The sequence below is a fragment of the Henckelia pumila genome, chromosome 2 (assembly GCF_033568475.1).
Source record: "Henckelia pumila isolate YLH828 chromosome 2, ASM3356847v2, whole genome shotgun sequence".
NCBI lineage: Eukaryota > Viridiplantae > Streptophyta > Magnoliopsida > Lamiales > Gesneriaceae > Henckelia > Henckelia pumila.
In genome coordinates, this window is record NC_133121.1 from 112,181,805 (window position 1) to 112,191,608 (window position 9,804).

General features: G+C 33.8%; 2 protein-coding genes across 2 annotated transcripts; both read right to left on the reverse strand.

Moving 5' to 3' along the window:
- Positions 1-576: 576 nt before the first annotated feature.
- LOC140878177 (uncharacterized) lies at positions 577-7,895 on the reverse strand. Its single transcript, XM_073281789.1, has 11 exons — positions 7,860-7,895; positions 3,102-3,474; positions 2,796-3,005; positions 2,614-2,706; positions 2,308-2,424; positions 1,721-2,215; positions 1,529-1,619; positions 1,371-1,414; positions 1,054-1,298; positions 773-907; positions 577-688 (listed from the first exon to the last, which is right to left on the reverse strand). Exons 2-11 carry the CDS (start codon positions 3,456-3,458, stop codon positions 577-579), a joined length of 1,899 nt encoding a protein of 632 aa, XP_073137890.1. The 5' UTR covers positions 3,459-3,474; positions 7,860-7,895.
- Positions 3,728-7,108, reverse strand: LOC140878178 (uncharacterized). The gene is made up of 3 exons (XM_073281790.1): positions 4,647-7,108; positions 4,461-4,566; positions 3,728-4,372 (listed from the first exon to the last, which is right to left on the reverse strand). Exons 1-3 carry the CDS (start codon positions 7,106-7,108, stop codon positions 3,728-3,730), a joined length of 3,213 nt encoding a protein of 1,070 aa, XP_073137891.1.
- Positions 7,896-9,804: the final 1,909 nt, after the last annotated feature.

The window sequence follows — 9,804 nt, forward strand, 5'->3', positions numbered from 1 at the left end:
AATTAATAATTTATAATCACAGGGAAAAAAAGGTTCTAAAGTACATACCTAGTCGTAAATATGATCTTGAATGCATTCGGCCAGCTCAGACCGTACCTCATCAATTTCTTCCCGAGAGTACTCCTTTTTTGTGAACTGGGAACACACACATAAATTATATTGGAGAAAAACAATCATTAATGAATTTGTAAAATAATAAATATATAACTTAAAATTATTTCAGAAAATAAATATAATATTACCATTTCTCGTAGTGAATCTCCCTCGATAGTTGCATCTTTTTCAATAATTTGTCTCATAAATCTCAATACGTAATAACCACATTGTTTTGCGTCTGGTTGACGAGGAGCCTATGTTAAAAATGTCAAATTATTAATGAAAAATATACAAAATTAAAATATTAAATCTAAATATAAGTGCGCATACCTGTATTACTACCCATTGCACATGTTTTCTTCCTTTCCTCCCTTTGTTTGACTTAAACAATCTTAACGCCCTATGTATATAGATTGAAAGAATTGATATATAGGTTTTTTGTTGAATATATTCAATACTTAATAAAAACTGAATGTAAGCTCACATTTCAACAACATATTTCCAATCCTCATCACGAATGCGATGACTTAAAGAATCAAAAAGATAAACCACCTCCTTGTAAGGTTCAATAACAGTGAGAATCCAATGGCCACTACGCAAAAACACATAATTAGTGCATAAAATTGACTTAATTGTTCAAAAAGAAATTTAAAGTGAGACTGTCATTTTTACTCACCTGCTACAACTTGGGACCAAAATAAATTGATTTACCAATGCACTACTCAGCCTATCCGCTAGAGAACTCGCCCTCCGGTTCAACTGTTCAGTTTTACCTGTTTTGTCGTATGTGGTTCTTTGCCAATTTGGGATGCTGTGTGGATTTACAAATCTGAATTTATCAATCTTGTTTTCTTTCCCCATCTTTTGATAAAGATATCTACCAAATTAAATACATATTATATATTAATAATAAACTAATAAAATAACAAACAATGTTTAAGTGAATCGAAGACTTACCATACGTAGACAACCACACAATTTCCAGTAATTTCCTCCAAGTGATACAAAGGATTAATGTCCTCTAGGTGCAAGTTAAGTTCATATTCATCCTCAAATACTCCATGATCTAAAAGAAAAGACAATTTCCGTCCATTGTCAAGAGCACGCTTACAGTAACAGTACAACAGGCGCACTGATCTTGGCACATTTGATGCCAAATCCTTTCTGTTTTCTTCATGACAAATTTTCTTCTTCATACGATTCTAATAATTATAATTGTAAACATGTCAGCAATAATTCATAAATATTTCATCAGTTCGTAAAGAAAAATTTACCTCTTGCACTACTATCAAGTCTTTTGGCCAAGCCACGTGTGTTCCTACGGCATCTCCAACAATTTCACATTCATTGGGAATCGGAACTGGCAAACGTGCCGATTTCTCTAGTGCTATGTCAATGGATACACGCATGCAATTTTGAGGTAATGGAATACCATGAAGCAATTTAGATGCTCCATTGAGCTCGACAACTGTTCCATAAGCAACATCCATGCCAGATTCCAATGTTAAAACAACTGATTTTCCCTACAAGTTAGAAAGTCGTGTTAATTAATTGTGCTAACTCTTTTTCAATATCTATTTCAATAAAGAAAAGTAATAAATATAATTGAAAAATAACTTTATACCTGTAATGCAGTAGATTTCTCCACAATTTGTATGTCAAGATCATCCAAATCTTCATCAATATTAAAACTCTTTTCAACTTTCAATTGGTTTTCATTTAATTGTGGTAACTTTACTGAGCAACTGCCTTTTTCATCGATCTCATTTTCCCATCCACTTTTTTTGTAGACAACTGCTTCTAGTTTCTTTATCCGTTCATCTTGTTCTGAGATTATTTTCCTAGCCTCAATTGACTCCTTCTTTTGTCGTTCATCTTGTTCTGCGATTAATTTCTTGGCCTCAATCAACTCCTTCTTTTGGTCAATCATTAGATTTTTTTCAACACCATCATTCCTCCATATTCTACCAACATTAAAATATAATGTTGGAGTGATATGACTTCCAATAGCTCTCACACGACCACCTTGCTCTCTTGAATCAAGTGCTTTCGTAAGTATGTCTTCTTTCGGCCCTGTAATTTGCAATGTTCCCTCACGCTTTTTTTGTATGTACTCATCCTGTCATTCACATGAAATAAAAAATAATTACCTTACAGTGTTTTACTTATTACTTAGATAATATAATTGATTGTTATGCATTCTTTTCTTACAATCTTGTCCACTGCCATGTTCAACTCATCGCCATCGAATCCCCCTTCTTTATTAATCCGACCTTTCTTCCATATAATCGCCCTATTTATCTCATCATCGTCACATAATTCATTTGTCTACAAACAAATAAAATGATATATTTCAAATATTCATTTGCCAACAAATAAGAAAAATCCAATGTACATGAAATTATTGGATAATATCTCAAATACCTCATGGTACAGTATTGTTATATCACAAATACAAATTGAAATGATAGGCAAGACAAATAAAGTTCAAAGTCATTAATTTTGAAAAATACTTACTATTTCTTCAGCATAGCGTGCATATCCTTTACGAGAAAGGCGATGGGGGTATATGTTATGCTTTCTTGCATCCTTTTGTTTGTCACTCAACAACTAGTCAAGTGAAACATTCAACAAATCAAATTATTATAATTTCTCAAATACTCCATGGTCACATTATTTTTAAAGAAAAAAAAACTTACCATGAAGTCGTTGGACATGCGACTAAAGACAAAAGATCTCCAATCATCTTGAGCAAGACCGTAGCCAGCATGTGGTTCATTCAAATCCTCGAGATTATCAAGCTTGGTTAAAATGTGCTTCTGAGTGAGATTGGCTTTAAACTGGCGCCACTTATTATTTGCCGAATTCAAACATCCCTTCTTCCAGCTTGGTGGAACATCAAATGCCAACTTTCAAACACGAAAATTTAAAATACATTAAAAGGAAAAGCTGAAGATAAAATATATCGATATTAAAATTGTACCAAAATCAATTAATTTACTTACATTAACAGATTCCCATATCAATTCTTTAACTGCGCTTGGGACTTTCTTCCACGTCTTGTAACTTATCTTAACCATTTCTCGAGCAAGTACACCAATATAACTTTGCATTTCAACCGCAGCTTCTCCTATTGGTTGTCCAAGTTGATTGAATTTTATCTCCTTTCGAATTCCCAAAACTCTTTGCCTAGCAAGATTATCTAGATGTGTACGACCTCTAGGTGTTTTGGTTGTTTCAATGTCTGTAGATTCCAACATCGTCTTACCATCCGAAGTCTTGTCAATGGAAGTAGATGTAATTTTTTCTTTACCCTTCCCAACAATCATTGACGGCTGTCCAAATCTCTTGCTTGATTCCATGTGGTCCAAAAATAATCTGTTGATTAAAAAATGGAGATAACATTAATTTAGCAACAAATACATAACAAATATGCTGGAAAAAAGTTGAGAAAATCATATTCTAAATAAAAATAGCAAATAGAAATAAAAATACAATAAGAAATTCAGCTTCATAAGTAAAAGAAACAAATACAAAGAAAAGACGAATAAGAAATCCATTATCTTCTACAAACTCATTTTCAAATTTGAGATAATATATCAACACGTAATTATATTAAAAATATCTTGGGTTAAACATTGTTGATCCAAGTCCCATCACAATCTTCACGAATGCATGGTGGTTCATTATCATCAGCTACGTCAACGTCCATTGATGGCAGCCCTCTACTAACAGATTGATAGTGGATTACACTGTCTTCCAATTCATCACCATTTCCATATTCAAATGACTCTCTACTAGGAGTTGCAAGTACAACACTCCATGCATGATCTTCAGGATCTTCAATATAAAATACTTGCTTTGCTTGACTGCCCAAGATAAAAGAATCAGATTTGAATCCGATTCTATTGAGATTTACCAACGTGACACCAAAATCATCGACTTTAATACCATTATTATTCTCAACCCAATTACACTTAAACACTGGAACTTGAAATTTATGGTAATCAAGTTCCCAAATCTCTTCAATAACTCCGTAAAAAACCATGTCTGAAACAATTGGATTTTTATCCTTTGCACTAGCAACTTGCATCGTCTTCGCAACTAAGCTTACGCCAGAGTTCTGAGTAACTCGTATATGATCACGCTCTTTTGTAGCATAAGTAACCCCGTCAATCAAATAACTGGAATACTTTAACACTTTCTTGTTAGGTCCGCGTGCTATCCACTTCAATCTTTCTGATATTTGATGTGTGGAATGGTCCACACGTGCAACCTATATTTTAAAATTTTGTAAAATTTATGTTTTGCGTAATATACCAGCAGTTGCATGTATGCTAATACATAATACTCGTGGAACTTACTCTATCACGTAACCAGTTAACAAACGTTCGATTGTGCTCATCTTGTAACCACTTCTTAGACTTAGCTTTATAAGGAAATCTTGCATTCAACTCCATCATGTGTTCCCTAATGAAACATTTGTGATTAAATAAATAAATACAATGTAAGCAAAACTCATTAATGAATTGATAAGCTTGAGTTCTTACTCGATATAAGGATCAATCTCAATATCATTTGCCAATACATGGAGATGTGCTTGATGCAACTCATCAAGACTAGTGGAGTGCACTGCTGATCCCGATAAAGGCCTGGTAAGTTCTACTTCTCGATGCCTTGATGGTATCCCAATTGTGTGAACATTAGAAAGATAGTCAGAGCAAAATTCGACAGCCTCCTCAGCGATATAACATTCAGCTATACATCCTTCAGGTCGATTACGATTGCGCACATAACCTTTCAAAATCTTCATGAATCTTTCAGATGGGTACATATGCCTATACCAAACTGGTCCACACAATTTTACCTCCCGCACAAGATGAACAGTTAAATGAATCATTATATCAAAAAATGATGGGGGGAAATACTTTTCAAGTAAACACAATATAATCACAATCTCTCTTTGCATGCCATCCAACTTTGAGACGTCTATCACTTTACTATATAACTCATTGAAGAAGAAGCACAACCTAGTGATAGCAGCTCTGACATGTTTTGGCAATACACCACGTATGGCTACTGGAAGCAATTGTTGCATTAAAGTGTGATAGTCGTGTGACTTAAGGCCAACAAGTTTCAAATCCTTCATCGACACAAGATTTTTAAAATTTGATGAGTAACCATCGGGGACTTTTATTCCTGACAAAGAATTGCAAATACTTTTTTTCTCATCCTTACTTAAAGTGTAACAGGCGGCTGGCAAAAAAGTTTTCTTCTCTCCCATCCTTGGTGCCAAGTCGGTCCTTATGTTCATTTCCACAAGGTCTAATCTAGCTGCTACACCATCTTTTGTTTTTCCTGGAATGTCAAGTAATGTACTGATGAGACTTTCACAGACATTTTTTTCAATGTGCATCACGTCAAGAACATGTCGAACATGTAAGTGTTTCCAATATTCAAGTTCAAAGAATATGGATTTCTTTTTCCAACAAGGTTTTCCATCATCTTTCTTTGTATGAATCTTTCCACTCATTTTTCCAGGCTGAAAGTTAATTCTCTCAACTCTTTCTAGCACTTCATGCCCAGTCAATGGTTCTGGTGCGGGGTCAAACTCTTGACTCCCATTAAATGCCTTCTTTTGCCTTCGATAAGGATGACATGAAGGTAAAAACCTTCTGTGGCCTGTATATGACATTTTTCTACTGTGCTTCAACCTTGTCGAATATGTTTTCTCCGCACAAATAGGACATGCATGATATCCTTTCACAACACATCCTGACAAATTCCCATATGCTGGGAAATCATTGATTGTCCATAATAGAACAGCTCTAAGAGAGAAAGTTTCTTCTCGATATGCGTCATAAGTTTCGACACCAAAATCCCATAGGCATTTTAAGTCTTCGATCAAAGGTGCTAAGTAAACATCGATATCATTTCCCGGTTGCCTAGGACCAGAAATCAACAAAGTTAGCATCATAAATTTTCTCTTCATACATAACCACGGAGGAAGGTTGTACGTGATCATCAAAACTGGCCAACAACTATATGTAGAACTCATCAAACTATGGGGATTGATCCCGTCTGCTGATATAGCCAATCTAAGATTTCTGTCCTCAGACTTAAAATCAGGCCAGAGGTGATCAACTAATTTCCAAGATGGTGCATCAGCTGGATGACGTAAATATCCATCACGAATTCTTTTATAAGCATGCCAAGTTAACTCTTTGGATATCGCCTTATTCTGAAACATTCTTCTAAATCTTGGAATAGGTGGGAAATACCACAATACCTTTGCAGGAACTCCTTCCTTCACCATAGATTTGTTGCCCAACTTCCACCTTGATATCCCACAAGTAGGGCAATTTGCAAAATCTTCGTACTCCTTCCGATATAAGATACAATCATTAGGGCAAGCATGAATTTTCACATAATCCATACCTAATGCACGTAAACTTTTCTTAGCATCGTACAAAGATAAAGGCAATTCATTGTCAACCGGAAGCATTTCTCCAAACAAACTCAATAGATCAGTGAAACTTTTATCACTCCAACTATATTTTGCCTTCAAGTTAAATAATTTCACAACTGCAGATAACTTTGTGAATTTAGTACATCCAGGATATAAAGGTTTCTCGACATCTTCAAGTAGCTTATTGAATTGGTTTGGATTCTCAGCACAACTATCGTATACAGCCTGTACCATATCTATAGGTTCATCGTCACAAGATTTTTGTTCATCTTGCCTGACTCGATCATTATCATTTATTGAGTACCCTGTAGTAGATCTTTCCCCATGCCATATCCATGTATGATATGTCAAGTCTATACCATTGAAATACAAGTGTGCCCTTATAGTTTCAACATTTTTCTTCTTCAGATTACCACATCTTGCACATGGGCAAGGTATTGCATCAGGATTGTTGGAGTTTTTCAGTGCAAACTTCAAGAAAGACTCTACCCCAACATCATATTCTTTTGATAATCTATTCTTTGACATCCACTCTTTATCCATTCTTGGTACAACTACTCAGCCAACAATGAACAAAATCCCCTTCAAGACAGTTTTAAAAATATAAAAAAACTTCTTAATACAACCTCAAGTTCGAAATAATAATAAAACAAACATAACCAAAACAGGCTGGAAAAAACAGACATAATCAAGTTCTAAATGTTTTGACCAAAACAGGCTGGAAAAAAAATTTTTGGACACTAACAACTGCCAAAATTTGCATCCCTCTGCCAAGAAAGTAGACAAATAATGATAAATAACATTAATTAACATGCAGATCAAAAAATAAATATCTCAAGCAACTTGATACATTAAATCACAATTAAAATCACAACTTGGTACATTCAACAAACTAATGTAAATGATAAAGTGCATCTAGAAGGAGAAAATACTCAATAAATATCCTATTGCACAACTGTATCTTTATATACAAAGAATTATCATATACACGGGTCTATGAATTATTTGAAACTTTTCTATTATGAACATTTCAAATGCTTGGTTGCCTCCTGATCTAATTATAAAAAATGATTATTATTATTACATTACGATTATTACATTCTTGACGGTGAAATTCTTACTCTTTTTTTATTCTTCCCCTAGCATACATAGCCCGGATGACATTCAAATTTGGTAATATAATATATACATTAAAAATTGGTTATAACTAAAACACGTGAAATACCATTATTTAATTTTAAGTTTTGCCAAAAACAAAACCAAAAAGAAAAAGGTAGAAGAAAAAACAAAGTACCTTAAATAAATTAGTTGTCAGGCCGATTTGGGAGCTGCAAAATAAATGATACAATAGTTACTATCAAGCATTCCTCATAACTGTAAGCAAGAAGATCAAATAAAATGACAACATGCACATATACGTCAAGAAGGTTGCTGTGTATGAAAAGCCTAAACTATATATCGGACATTTGTCAAATTAGATCAAATAAAATCATTTGTCACTGTTCATTTATTGATCAATTAAGGATAACCGTCGAAAGTGGTATTAATATCTAATTCTCACCCAAAAAAATAAAATAAAAATGGTTTTTTTATTCTTCGAAAATCAATTCAATTAGAAAGAAGTACGTAAAAAAAAGTCAAAATCATGTTGTATCTATCCACTATGTGGATGCAACGTATCACATTATTACATCATTGACCGAACCCTCACCAAACAGATGTAGGTTTTGCATACACAAGATTGGATGAACATAATAAAAAAAACAGATTTAATTCTTATATTAGAATTTGGATTTGACCTTATTCAGATAAAAGCAAATTAGAGCAATCCGACTGATTTTTAATAATTTTTTTAGTTTTTTTCTATATATTTATTTATTTACATTGAAAATTCAATAATGGGATTCAATAAAAATAAATAAAAATAAATGATAATGATAAAGAAATAAAACCTCAGAAAGTGTTGACGGCAACAAATCCATACAGCACTTGCTTTCCAAACCCCTATGTGCCCTTTCTTGACTTTCGAACACTCTTTTATTTAATTCCTGCAACCACCTCTTGGAATTACAATAATCTACTTTAATCTAATAATATAAATAAAATATTATATATATATACACACACACGTGTAATGCTATGTCCACCATCCATTTCTTCTCCTCTACAATTCTTCACAAGCACATAGAGAGTAATAAACAATAATAAATTTTTTGAAAAAATTGAGTGTGTGTGTGTGCGCAGAGTGTGAGTTGTGGGGCACCATCCCACCCTCGTGCATTAAGATGGGAAGATTCATGTTACTGTGAGGAAATCAACGAGTTCGAGATCAGATATCTTTTCAAGGAGATCCCACGGTGGCTCACATTCCGGTCTTTCTTTAACTCCAAGACCCTCTAACTTAACCAATGCAGAGATTTACTCTCTGCAATCTTCAAGAAATCCCACTCCTAGGGGTTCAATTTTTAATCACATTGATTTTTACTCGATGGTGAATGGTAAGAATACTAGTCCGAGGCAATTAAATTTTTGGAACTTGGGTCGTTTTGACGAGGAGAGTGGACATGTGAATCAAGGGCTCCATCTGTGGACTCTGATGAAGATTCTAATATAAGCCCTATACATTTTTTTTAGCAGAACACATCCGAATCCATGCCTAAACTATATATCGGTGAAGATTGTACCTTCAAGTTGCAGATCTAGCAAAGGGAGTAAGTGTAGTGAAGAAACCAAAATAGGGAAGAGGATCTCGAAGGAGGGCGCCGCCGTGGTCACCGACGCCACCGCCGAAACTGCCGGAGAGAAGATCGAAGAAAAGGCGGAAGAAACGTGGGGAAAAATTTGGGGCTTAGGTCTACGTTGGGTTTTTTTATTTTTGATGTACTTAACTTTTTTTTTGGAGTTTACCCGTTGTGTTGGCAAGGTTCTATCAATTTGTGTGTGAGCTAAAATATAATTATTTATTTATATAAAATTATTTTAATAAAAAAATTATTTTAATTAAAAGACATCATTTTTTTACAACAATTTTTAAAACATGTTGTCTTTAATTACAAAAAACACTTTCATTTACAACATTATATAAAAACTGTTGTAGTTTATATAAAACATGTTGTCGTAGCTAAAAAAAAAAGGTCAAGGACAACAATTTTAAAAATAATGTTGTCTTTGATACTAAAAAACTCTCAACAACAACATTTTTTCATAAAAATGTTGTCGAAAAGTAGAAGACAACAGTT